This window comes from Columba livia, chromosome 20 (assembly GCF_036013475.1).
Source record: "Columba livia isolate bColLiv1 breed racing homer chromosome 20, bColLiv1.pat.W.v2, whole genome shotgun sequence".
Taxonomy (NCBI): Eukaryota; Metazoa; Chordata; class Aves; order Columbiformes; family Columbidae; genus Columba; species Columba livia.
The window spans coordinates 4,163,462-4,177,337 of NC_088621.1; the positions used below are offsets into that span (position 1 = coordinate 4,163,462).

At 42.0% G+C, this 13,876-nt stretch overlaps 1 protein-coding gene across 1 annotated transcript in view; it reads right to left on the bottom strand.

The window, feature by feature from the left end:
• Positions 1–13,876, bottom strand: part of TAOK1 (TAO kinase 1) — a 64,146-nt gene that overhangs the window by 18,994 nt on the left and 31,276 nt on the right. The window contains exons 3-10 of the mRNA XM_065036836.1: positions 13,356–13,427; positions 9,670–9,771; positions 8,367–8,412; positions 7,380–7,476; positions 6,489–6,602; positions 5,654–5,745; positions 3,021–3,114; positions 1,525–1,606 (exon numbers count right to left, since the gene is read on the bottom strand). Coding sequence (XP_064892908.1) covers positions 1,525–1,606; positions 3,021–3,114; positions 5,654–5,745; positions 6,489–6,602; positions 7,380–7,476; positions 8,367–8,412; positions 9,670–9,771; positions 13,356–13,427 — 699 coding nt within the window. The remainder of the gene's footprint in view (positions 1–1,524; positions 1,607–3,020; positions 3,115–5,653; positions 5,746–6,488; positions 6,603–7,379; positions 7,477–8,366; positions 8,413–9,669; positions 9,772–13,355; positions 13,428–13,876) is intronic.

The window sequence follows — 13,876 nt, forward strand, 5'->3', positions numbered from 1 at the left end:
GATACTCTTGCTATAAAAGCCATTTGCTTGTTTAGAAAAGCTTGAGAGTCAAACATTTGACATACTAAGTCATAAAACAGACAGTGAACCTGGTCCTAACACCGTTAGCCATGTTACATGCCTTTTTGGGGGATATTCACTGCATTTCACTGCAAAGGTGGTTACGTTTTGCCAATAGGTAAAACAAGTCTTGTCTGTATATGTCAGAAGCAGCTTTTGCAGCCGTCAGATGAAATGTGCTGTGCAAGCATGAGTCATTATTAACACCACCGCTAGTTTCATTTTGTTCCTTTGGAGAACGGCGTTGCCACTTCCAACATGCCACATTCCCTACCTGTCCCTGCAAAGTGGCGTGCAGCTGCTTCAGACTATAGACATGGAAGGAATACATTCACAAACGTTTAATTTCCATCAATGTTCTCTTTAATTGCAGTGCAATGCTCAAAATAAAACCAATCTGCAGAGTTCTGAAGTGGCAGGACTACACACCCACACCAAACCTTTACTGGATAATTGCGTTCGCTTTCTGAATACACAGTTTTTAAAGAGGCAAAAGTCCTCAGAACCTTTTAAGCAAAAACGTGCAAAAAGGTGACGATAAAACCTTCATAATAGCATCTATTTCCGAGTAATGCCCAATTTTGGAAAACTGCCGTTTAACACAAAACATGGCTGGGATAAAAATCCCCAAAAATAATGTCACGAGCACTGTGAAGAGAATGAATGACAAGTTAGCAAAATCCTGAATGCCACCTGATGCCACAAAGGAAATCCATCAAAGTCATACAATAAAGCAGCTCTAGCACCGAACTTCTGCGTGAGCTGCGTTCACTTAGGAACATGTCAGCTTTTTGCAACAATCTACTACATCGGCTTTGTTTCCAGACAAGAGCAAGGAAAATCAAGTATCTGCACCATACAGGAACACAAACGAAGAGAATAACGGGTAAGAAATAAAGCAGGAGAAAACCTGCAGATGGCTTATTCATGTCAAGGAAAAGTATGGGGGAAAAACCTGCTCTCCTCTGCTCCCGTTCCCCCAGGGATACTATTAGAACAGCAGATTTCAGTTCTACACGTAAAGCACATAGGGGATGGGAGAGGATAAAAAGCCTTTAGGGGTGTATATATAGCATAGAATAAAGCGGGAAGTAACGCAAGGTATTTGTTAACTAAGGCATGGCAGCTCTGTCAGGATTAATTATAATCACTGGAAGGATAGACTGAGCTTAAGAAACTGAAACTCCTGACAAGTTGGTGGTCATTCAGTGTCACTCGCTGGGGTTCTTTGATGATGAGAACAAGGCTGGCGTGGAGAGTCACCTGGGGACCACCTGAGACCCTGCAAAGGGGCAGTAAAGCGGGACCATCAGCTCAGCATCCTCCTCAGCTCAAAAGTGTTGGGGCAACAGGCAAAGAGCATCGTTAACCGTAACCCAGTACGGTAGGTGAGACAGAAGAGCGTCACAGGGCACGGACCCTTTTAAATAGCATGTGGAAAACAAAAAGGGCAAGCAAGCCCACCTTCAGAAGCTCCTCTGATGTAGGCCTGTCTTGAGGAATTTTCTGGAGGCAAGAATCTACGAAGTTTCGAAAATAATCAGACCTGTGGCAAGAGGAAAAAAAACAAAACAAAACAATAAACCAAACAAACATCTGAGTTAACAACCCAGTTTATTTTTCAAAGCTCATTAAGGAATCAAGACACGGACATTTGGGCAGTGCTGGTAGAAAGAGTGGGGAGAAACCACACGGATCCAGCACTTCACACCACAGCCTCTGACATCCCGAGTCAAGCCAAAGCCCACTGCTACTAGTAGGTAAATCCCTTTAATTTCAGCTTCCAGACAAAATGTTTCAGCTTAAGAATGCAAAAATTGGGGCAATTCAAGAGGAAGGGAAGTTCCGCATAAAGACAGACACCCATATATCTCTGTGAGAGCATCAATCCCGTCCAACTCTATATGGCACAAACTCCACAAGGGCAGAGCCCCTGCCCCATCCCACCTCTGTGCCCAGGTGTTTCACCCACAAACCATCAACGCACAACTCCCGAAATGCCTTTGGCCCCTCAGACACAACCTCTACCCTATTGTGCAATCTGTCACAAGCGAGACTCAAGGCCATCATTTGTTTAGTAACTTCTCTCCTTCTGCAAGCTGAAATTCTGTATTTTGCCCTTTCCTTCTCTGAACACAAGTCTTCAGAAGGGCAGGATTGTACCCCGAAAAGAGCAGCGCATCGATTGTATGGGGTTTATTTCTTTCCTCCCCCACTGCTCCCCCCTGGCCCGTCATGGGGGGGTGTTGCTACTGCAATTTTTCAGCAAATGAAATTATTGCATTTTTTGGTCAGAAAAACGCATTAAATGAGTTGAATGTTTTGTCAAGCACCAGAGTGTGAAACAGCCTGACCAGAAAAATCTCAGCAGGAGAAAACATTTCTAAAAATAAGGTACAATGTATTACGCTAGAGGCCGAGGACTACGGCTCAGAAAAACACAGTCAGGAAGTTTTTAACTTTGGCAATTAGTTTACTGTGTTTGCTGTTTCAAAAGCCAGTTGTTGAGGCTGGGAGGCACAACATTTGACTACTGTGCTTTATTCTTCTGAAGTTTATGCCACCGACACTTGCCACACACAAGCAGTGTCTTCAACTTGCAAAGCAGCACTTCAACAAAACAGGATTTAGGAACTGACAGTGTGGTTTGTGATTAAAAAACACTAAACCCCACATTTTTGGCTAGCAAGGGAGCTTCAAAAGTCTACTGACCCATGAACTGAATTTTTTACAGGATCCGGTGCTCTTCCAGCAGGATGTTCTGCTTCTACTACATTCTAGAGTGTAAAATGCATATTTAGTAATCGGTCACTTTTCTATATAAAATGTATAGTGAACTTAATAGGAACCTTCCAGCTCACATCCTCCCAACAGGAATCCAGCCATTTCAAGAACTTGGCATGACAAAGCACTCCATTTACAGCAATTCCCTGCAACATTCCTCCCTCAGTAATACTCACCATTCATTAGACTGGAGTGTAGGGGATTCATTCTGCGCTATGTGATATAAGGCACTCATTGCGTTCATATTAAACAAAGGAGGCTTCCTTTCCGCTACACACAAAAGAAAACAGTTTTTATATAGGGAGATAGTCTCATGTTTTCGCTCTTTTTTAGTTTACATCCCTTTAAAAAGAAAACCACATCAGCAGAATCACTATTGCCTGAACACGGAACCCCAAACCAACCCTACCCTGCAATCAGACAGATATGTTGGCATGTGTCCTGTACCATTGCAGAAGATGAAAGCGCTTTGAAGATCAAATGCCTTGTCCTCTCAAGCTTTTAAATTACGTGGTTTATCATAGTTGAGTTCTCTGACTCATTGTAATGTACTAAAATAGGAGTAAGTTAACAGTAAGCTCTGTACTCGGTGTTTAGCCACTAGGCATTCTTGATTTCATATCCCCTCTTCCCCCTCTGTTTTTTTTCTGAACTACAATTGCTAAAAAGCTAACAAATATTTAATTCTAGCAGCACAACAGTGACAAAAAAGCTGGTCACAACAACCAGCAAATCGCACTTAACTGACTAAGCACATGGGCAGGAAGTCAGAACAGGCCAACTCTTTAGACTATTTTGAGAGTTGCATTCTCCTTGGCTCTTCTCTCTTTTCCAAGCTTGTGTTACTCTTATAGACTGACACAGCATGAAAGCTTAATGAGGAAGGATATGATCTCACTGTAACAACAAAATTGAAGCTTCATCAGAATGTTTATGGGGTGAACCTATGAAGCTCAGCCTTGCCATAAACACTCTGGAGAAGCTGGTCAGGCCACGAGGATGTTCCTACACAAGTGAAAATGCAACGGAAAACTTTCATCCTGAAAAGAATTTAAAACCACCAACAAAAAAACCCACACGAACAAAAACAAACCCACAAACAGCAAAACCCAAACAAACAAACAATATTGCTTATTTTCTCATTCTGCTTTTCAATTTTGAGTCGAATAGAAGCAGTAAGCTATGCAGAGATCACGGGTCACTCATGGCTATCACAGGATGGACTAAGCCCTACAAATTCCTCAGAACGGATAAATTGAGGAGTTAAGCCTTTCCTCATATGTGGCACTTTACCTTCTCTAATCTGCTAGATAACTAGCTGCTGCTATCGAGGATCAGACTGATTATCCATTAAACTATTTTAACTGACCCCTTAAACTACATCAACTGACTGTTCTCCATAGCTTTTTTTTCCTCTTAACTCAACCTGAATAAAACAGAAACCTTCAGGAAATGGTGAAACTGAGCCCTCAATGAGGCCACTTCCAAGACTAAGTGATAGTTTGAGAAGCCTACCAGACACCTCATTTTTTCTGCTTTCTTCCCATGCTTATTCAAACCAACACAAATGAGATAACCGCACCGACCCAGCCTACAACGCTCTACCGCCCTGACCTAGTCTCACCTCCCACCGACGCTAGAAGCCGTAGATGAAGCCTAAACGCTTCATCTTGCAGAAAGGGAAGGCGCCCGGGGGTGTGGTGGCCATGAGCTCACCGCATTCCTGCAGCCGGCCAAGTCTCCTCACTGTGCTCAGAGCAGGGTTCTGTCATGACAGTCACACCCCTTGGACTTGGCTTTATATGGGTAACCCACCCCCCCCCAAAAAAAATCTCTGCTCTGAAGAATCTATTTCACGTCCTGGAAGAAAATGAAGTTGACAGTTTGGAATGCCAGACGGCGTTTTTAGCTAAACTGTGCGGTTCGCATGGATTAGTGTGTTCCTGAGAGCTCGGGGTGATGGGATGTGACAAGGAGGGCAGGATGGACCCGGGCGCAGCGAGACGGCCCGAGACAAACTTAGAGCTCCATGCTTCCACAGAGCTGGGTCTGACTCACACCCGAGCAGCGCTGTGCTTCACAAGGTGTAGTTTTGTTCCAAGAAAACACTACATGTTAAATTTAAATAGAATGCCATACAAACGCAGCCCTTTAAAATTGATCACAGTATCACAGTATGTTTGGGATTGATATCCTGCTTCAAGGAGTCAATTGTAATGGCAGTGCTGTTGCTTCTCGTGTTTGATTTACAGGTTACCGCTTCAAAACTGGATTATTCCCTACCTTTTTTTTTTTAAAAAAGATATTTTCCAGCCAAATCAATTCACAAGAGACGACAAACACTGAATACAGCTTTGAAGCTGTCCGCTTATCCCAAATGTCAATATTGTTGTTAATATACCTTAAGTTTTCATGCAAACAATACAAACTTATAACACTAAATATATTTTTCACACTGGCACTTTTAATGGTTCGTTTCTAAAGGAGTTCAGCAAATAGACTGTTTTTCAGTTCAAAAGTTAACTGCCTCTTCCATAGAATACGAACACCTTTAGTGAAGTAGCTGGGCTATTTCCTTTGTCTATATAACTCTTTTTCTTTGGGTAATGAAAACACCAGTTCAATAAACATCAAATTGGAGACTTGGCTTGAATTCTAGAGAGCACATTTAGCTCTTTCCTCTAAAATGCAAGTCCCAGAGAAAGCCAGACAAGGAAGGAAGAATAGATCTTCTGCACGGTAATGCAGGTTAATAAGTTCTAGGGATTAAATAACTCCATTTTATAAATTCTCAAAGAAAATAACTTACCTAACTCAATACAGGTAATTCCAAGAGACCAAACATCTACTTTGCCATCATACTGCCCTTCATCCATGGCTAAAATCACTTCTGGGGCCATCCTAGAAAAGGAAATCGGCGCTCATAAAATTCTGGGCCACGGAACACATTATCATCATCAGTATTTCAAGGAAACAGGCTGGTTTACTGATTTCAGCTGCCGTGAACACATCATTCCCCATGGTATAAGGCATGAACATGGGACACGGGGAACAAAGCCCAGGCTCCCTCTCTAGTACGAGCCTACAGAGGCCACGCATTTCTCCTGCTCTTTTAGGTTACAGCAGCATCACCTTCTCGCCCTCCCGCATTTCCAACCATTTAGCTGGCTGGACAGCTCTGGTGAAATAATTATAGCATGCAGTTGTGTAAACACCACAGAGTAGGTGTAAGAGATCAAAAGCATACAAGGGATCTGCAAAGGGGTTTGTTCAATGAACCTGGCCTTTCCTATGAAAGAAAAAACACTTCAGTTATTTCAACAACCAGACGCGGTGAGAACATAAGAATTGTTAAAACCACTGGGGGGAGTGATTAAAATATATTACAGATGATTTAATCGACCAGTTAAAGTGAGGTAAAGTAAAACGACAAAATATTTTTATTACTTTTTGCAAACAAGGGTTCATAGTTTCTTGAAGTCAGAGCCTAATTACTATTTAATCTTTTTTTGCAAAGTACATTTTATCGCTACCGCAACCGGAAGATTACAAAGCTAGCTCCAATAAAGCCCAAGCACCTTAAATGCCCAATAAATGATCCTTTTACTTCACAAAGCCAGAAATGCGTGAAACTCTCGGCTTACCAATATGGCGTCCCCACAAATGAGTTGGCAGGAGATGCTATGGAAGCAGACCCGAAGTCAGCAAGTTTCACCTGTCCTGGCTCTGTCAGCAGGATGTTTCCTGCCTTGATATCTCTGGTTATAAAATACAAATGGCAGTATTATTCCTCTCCGAAAAAAGAAAACCTTCTATAGGACTGACTACAAAACACACCAGTTCACACATGTTCAAGCTGCAGAATACCCACATTTTCTCCAAATACAAAAGCTTTAACCTTTAGGTTAATAGCTTAACATGGCTCTTGATCTTAGAATCTAGTTTGTCTTAAAAATCAGCTTAACATATCACACCTGGATAAGCTTCATATGCAGCGCAGTAAAACCTTCTAAACCAGCTATGTCCTTTATAAAACCTTCTTCAGAAAGTCCTAGTAACGTAACTATTCAAACCCTTCATCCTACTGAAATGCAGCAGGTACTTCAAACACAAAGATCACTTGCATCCCGTGCTTACCGTGTGTTTCTCAACACGTGTGTTCATGTAAAAGTCATTTTTCAAGCATTAGCGCTGCCCCCCTCCCCAGCAATCTCTGTCCCTGTTCACATTTGGTGAAGTCAGCCTGCCTGGCTATTCCCTGCTCCACCGACCAACCAGTGCTGTGTCAATTACTGAAAAGCTGAGCAGACTCAAAGCAATTCTACAGAAATTACGAACACCAGCTGTAAGAGACAGTGCACAAGGAGATACATAACTTGCTAGTATGTGACTGCTTTAAATCACTAGTTTGGGAGCATCCAGACACTGCAAAAAGAAAATCTCTGCTTGCAAATATCAACTTTGGGACGAAGGAGATACAATCAACAAGTAAATTACCTGTAAGCGTGTGAGACAACAGAAGTATAACCACTTACCTATGGATCATATTGTGAGAATGCAAGTATGCTAATCCCTGGAGAGCACCATGGGTAATTGCTGCTATTTCCACTTCTTGCAATGGCTTTTTATGAACTTAAGGAAAGAATTTATTTGAAATTCAATATTAAACAAAACAAGGCAGTTTTCAGCATGCAAGTGCGTAGTGTTAACAATGTAAACAGAGAGAAAACACTAAAACTTCTTTTTTACTAGGTTTGGTATGAGAAGCCAACGTAAGAATAGTTTCGCAGCGTAGAGTACATTCTATAATGAGATGTAATCTTCTGACTGTAAAACGGCAGCTATTTACTATCCAAAAGAGACTACTTTGCAACCATAAATGACATTCCTGCCAGTTCTGTGGCCATTCTCCCAAATACCTATTTGAGACTCAATATTCAATTTTTCTTTAATGAAGCTAAATTACAAACCCTAGAACTTCACGACAATTCACACATGAATAAATAAACTGCAGCAATACAGATGACTCTCTGGCCTTTTGTCCTGAAACGCTTCTGGCAAGGGAAGGAGATTAACAACTCACTGCCCACACATACATCTTCAAGAAAGTTCACTTCAAGAAGCCTGATAGAAAAATGACCATTTAACTAAAGACCTCATAAAGGAAAACTCTATTTTAGTCCACAGGTCTACAGTTGTTAGTAAGCATTAGGATCAACAGCCAGCATTTTCAGAAATAAATCTTGAACTGTCATGGCAGAAGAACCTAAAACTCAGAAGAAAATCAATAGCTGACTGACAACTTTAAAATAATAGGAACCAAGGAGAAAGTAGGCACCTGAGAAAGCCGATATTCTATAGAAAAACCGCTACAGACATGCAAGAATTTGGAAAAGCGCAACTGTTCGCGCACACTCTGCCGCCAAATAAAAGTATATACTCAGGGACAATCTGTGACGCTGTACCCTCCTACTTCAGTACTACACTTCTGACTTGCAATCAAATAAACGTGCGTGACGTACCTTCTAGTAAGTCTGATGCTGATCCTAAACAATATTCCATAACGAGCTGTAGGGGAAGAAATCAAAATAGTTGTTAGAAGCTCTCTAGAATGCACGTTTTCTAGATCGCTATCTAGAAATGACCACTGGTGCGCACAATGCAGGTTCTGACACGAGCCCCCTCCGATCCCCGTCACCCTGACCCGGCCCACAGGGACAGCTCAGCTCCCACTGCAATTAGCACAGCAACAAGCAACGAACTTGTAAGGCAGGCAAATGCACCTTCCTAACCAGTTATGTGTTGTATTATCTACCTTATTTTATATGCACGTACTTAACAGGAATGTTAAACTGCATTTAACAAGCTTATCAGAGTATTAAAGGGCTATTTCAGGATTTACTTAAGATTTTGTCCCAGTGAGATTTCAAAAACAAAAAAGACACTAAAACTTTGTCCTACAGATTTATTGAAACTAATACATTAACAGTAGTACTTACAAATTAAACTATTACTTCAACAATATGATTTTTTTTGTATATCGCGCTACATAAACTTTGCCAATGAGATGTGTACATCCCATATTTTGTTTGATGAAATGCTTTCTCTTCATAGTCAATCACATCTATTCCTACACGCATGTTTTGATGCACAAAAAGTCAAATAAACCCAATTTAGCTTGGGAGGTTTGGGTTTTTTTTTGTTTAAATCAAATGTAATAAATCAATTAGGAGATGACAGCCAGAGATAAAACCAGCTGGTTGGTTTTGTCGCCTGAACACACACACACACACAAATAACAACAGTAGTAAACAATATACAATGGAAGAATTTAGGTAAATAATAGAAATAGTAATGACTCAAAACATACTTTAATTACATTTATTGGCCTATTGCATTAAAGTACAACTGAACACCTGCTTCTGGAACACGTTCCATTAACCTGTGAAGTACTGAATTGTGACTACTCAGTGACTACTCAACAGTTACTACTCAACAAACACGTTGTTAAATTCTCACCTTTCCTTACAGCAAGAAAAGTGATGGATGAATTTGTTGGACTCCCCCACTACTATTTATTTCAAACACTCAGTCCATCAAGCTAAATCCTCAAGAACAACAACCCAATCACCTTACTCTGCAGGTGAAAATTTCCCTAAATCTTGTTTCCCAAGCCTACACTCAGTTTGCCGAGCATCTGTAAGATCCTTGGCTTTGCTCATCTGAGTCTGTGTGAGTGTTCAGGTGCCTCTTGAAAGCAGCTGGAGATATTTTAAAGTGTCCTTAACCACAGCAAGAGAAGCGCAGAGCGCAGCAGATGCTTACCCATGCTGTATGCTCCCGCAAATAGCAGCCTTTGTATTCTATACTGTTAGGGTGTTTTATTCTTTGGAGGAACTTGACTTCCTTAATAATATCCTGCCATTTCTGTAGAAAATAAAAGGAATAGAAAGATGTTATAAAACTGTTACCTTTTTTCGGTTGTTAATTTAGTATGTCATTTAATTATTTAACAGGCAAAATCATCTTAAGGTTCCAAATCAAAATAAATTTACATCAACACCATGATGTTCACTGCTCAACTCCTCAAAGGATCCACAACAGAAGAAGCTGATCGATTAAGCTGTATGGGAAGAGTCTAAGGATCTCTCATTAGTGTAATACTTGATGTGTATGCGTAGGATACACGGGTAAACACTTAATATCTGAGCAAATCCTGAAAAAAGCAGCAATCTTTTTTTTAGGGATACCATTTCTGTTGTCAAATCAAACATAGATCCCAACCTGAAAGAGATGCGGATGATAAGAGTCCTTCGGCAGGATCAGCTGTCTCCCACTTAACTCCTGTAGGCATACAGACCTATCCCTACTAGTAACTATATTACACTGGATGACGCTCCATTTATCAGCCGCCAAACATCTGACTACATTCTTCATAATGATTCTCCATTACTAGTTTAGTCTCTACAAGGACTGACTTAAAATGAGTCACCTATTAGATAAGGGCATGGTTCTGAAGGAGTGAAAGAATAAGAAGATAAAACAAACCTCAAGTTTATAATAAGGGGAGCTCTGTCAGTGCAACTTTAAAGTACAGGAGAGGCCAAAATGTCATTTTCTAACGCATGCCTAGACACTGCCATTCCTTCCCTTGGAGGAAAACACCAAATCCTCCCATTTGCTGGGTCAGTGTTGGGTCCAGTCCTGTTGAACATCTCTATTGATGGTTTAGATGAGGGGATTGAGACCATCATCAGCAAATTTGCTGATGACACCAAGTTGGGAGGGAGTGTTGACCAGCCGGAAGGCAGGAGGGCTCTGCAGAGGGATCTGGATAGACTGGAAAAATGGGCCGATTCCCATGGGATGAAGTTCAACAAGGCCAAGTGCCGGGTCCTGCACTTTGGCCACAACAACCCCCTGCAGCGCTCCAGGCTGGGCGCAGAGTGGCTGGAGAGCAGTCAGGCACAAAGGGACCTGGGGGTACCAATTGACAGGAAGCTCAACATGAGCCATCAGTGTGCCCAGGTGGCCAATGGTGTCCTGTCCTGTATCCAAACTAGCGTGGTCAGCAGGACAAGGGCAGTGATCCTTCCCCTGTACTCTGCACTGGGGAGGCCACACCTGGAGTGTTGTGTTCAGTTCTGGGCCCCTCAGGTCAGGAAAGAGATTGAAGTGCTGATGACTGATGAAGGGACTTGAACACAAGACCTATAGAGGCTGAGGGAGCTGGGCTTGTTTAGTCTGGAGAAGAGGAGGTTTAGAGGTGAGCTCATCACTCTCTAGAACTACCTGAAGGGCAGTTCTAGCCAGGTGGGGATTGGTCTCTTCTCCCAGGCAGTCAGCAATAGGACAAGGGGCCATGGGCTTCAACTCTGCCAGGGGAAATTTAGGCTGGATATTAGAAAGCAATTCTTTGCAGAGAGAGTGGTCAGGCATTGGAATGGCTGCCCAGGGAGGTGCTGGACTCACCGGCCCTGGAGGTTTTTAAACTGAGATTGGACATGGCACTTAGTGCCATGATCTAGTAAATGGACTGGAGTTGGACCAAGGGTTGGACTTGATGATCTCCGAGGTCTTTTCCAACCCAGTCGATTCTGTGATTGTGACAGAGGTCCCACATATCCAAGTGCTTTGGAAAACATGTACAAAACCCAGATCCTCCACAATGAAAATCTTATGGTTAGAGGAGCAAATTAAAGCAGGGAACATGGCAGATACAAGCGAGGCAGCTGCCCAAGCATTTCCAAACACCAGAGACTTGGTGAGAACGGCACAAATGCAGCTTCACCAACATAAACTCTCACACTGACACCTGCGTCCCAGGACAAGAACAACTCGTTTGCCTGTTACCTTCAGCCTCAAAGGCGCTGAGGTACTAACCAATAAAAGCCAAACCAAGAAAGCACCACGTTAAACTTCTGTGTTAAGAAGAGAGAGGTGATATATTAGTCAGACATATTCATGATTTCCTGTGTAAAAAAAAAGCCCCGAGATCCCATTAAGAGCACAGTACTACATATTTCAAAGGTTTTAAGCTTATTTTTAGAATTAAAGATGTCCTTATTTTAGAGAATAATTGGTCCCACCAGTGGTTAAATCTTATTATGAAACCAAAGCAAATATAAACGATACCAGAATGCCCTTAATCAATTTTCTTTACATAGGCTAGAGCGCAACTCCAGCAAACTTCTGAACAAAACAAATAAATACAGAAGTAAAATAGAAAGTGTTTTAATCCTGGTCTTATTACTTTCTTTAAAATAAAGAAACATACGCATTGAAGACAAACAAAAGCTATTTCTGAAGCATGCACAGTTTGTTTCATTCATGTGAATAGCGTATTTATATCTCACAGTAATTAAAACAGTAGGACAAGTAGTAAGTACAAATTATTCTTTCTTCAGTACACAGTTAAACAAGTCACCGCAGTGACAAAATAGAAACACGCATCGCAAATTTAACTATGAAGCGGGAATTGAGGGCTGCTGGAGAGACACTGCCACCTCTACCTCCCACACAGACACACAGAATGGAAGGAACGGTTCAGCTCCCGGCAGCGCCCGTGATCAATACACAAAAGGCGCAGAAAGCAGCGAGCTGTTAGTCCAACTCATCGGAGCAGGACTGCTCCTGAGACTGGAATACAGAGAACGGAGGGAGGGACCCATAAGTGCCTTGAACAACACGGTTACAATAAATACTTCTGTTGAAAAATCATGCCGCGATTTGATGGATGGCGTTTACCAGAAATAACACCGGCTCGGCTGTTCGTGTCACGGTGGGCTTCTCAAGAAGCTGTATCAGCACTTAAACATTTGAAGTATAAAATCAATTATCTCTGTTAAGCGTCCTAGGGAAAAACCACACATCTGGGGTGGCCATGAAAACACTTAACATTTAAATCTCAGCGGCCTACTTTCACAGACCTCTCTGCAAAGGCTGCCTTAATCCCCCGCTCCGGCAGTCCTGCCGTAATTATGCCGCTGCTCAGATTTTCACACTCATTCATTTACTGCTGCTTTGCTTTTGTTTTAGCTCCTCGTCAGCACAGTCAGTCCAAAGGAGGATTCATTCTGCCTTACGACTTTTATCAGCAAGATTCCCTCTCAGTCTTTCACTACTGCATCCACTGCTATTATTCCTTTGCCAACTAAGCAACATGGTTATTTTAAAAAGTATTTAGAATTGAAAGTTTAAGGGCAACAAGACATTCTAACATACAAGCCTACCATTTTAAATTTTATTTTCTGCTCTCTACACATTTCTGTGGTCCCATAAAAGAGCCCTTTGTGCCCAGAAGCAATGAGTCCCACTCATCTTTTCCAGGTGCAGATTAGGTAGAAATACACTGTGAACAATAAACCAATTTGTTTTGTTTACACAGTCCCCCCATTCACCTTTACAGTTAGAGGAGAATTTCTCCTGCTGTAACCCAGGTTAATTTAAATCATCCCATAGAGCAAGTATTTGCAATGGTCAAGATTTAATATGCAACACGTTCTACATACCTCATTGGACTGCTTCCCACTATATGACATTTTCTTGATGGCCACCACTTCATTGGTGCGCACATCACGTGCCTGGAACATGAAAACACGATGCATCAGTTTCTTCAGATCGTGACTTCCCAGAAGATGTAAATCAAACATACAATGAAGCAATGAAAAAATCTTTCTCCTGTAACTTCCACAGAGAGTTAATATCTTCCAAGGGGTCTGACTCCCGCATCTATTAGACATTTCCTCCTGAAGTTCAAGATCACCTTCTCGAGACAAGGCACGACAACTTTCCACGCTCGGCGTTCAGTAAGGCTCTGCAGGAGCTGAATGCCATCAGTTTTAAACTGAAAATCACAGCTTATAAAAGCAGCTCTGATTCAAGGGGAACAGACGTTTCCCTGCATTGACTTCTCTCCGTGCCCAAGTCCATTCCAACCAAACCCCTTTGCTCCATCCCAAACACAAGCGAAGATGCCACAGGATGCACAGGAGTTACAACTCTAGACATGGGCAGTTTACTCCACAGCGTT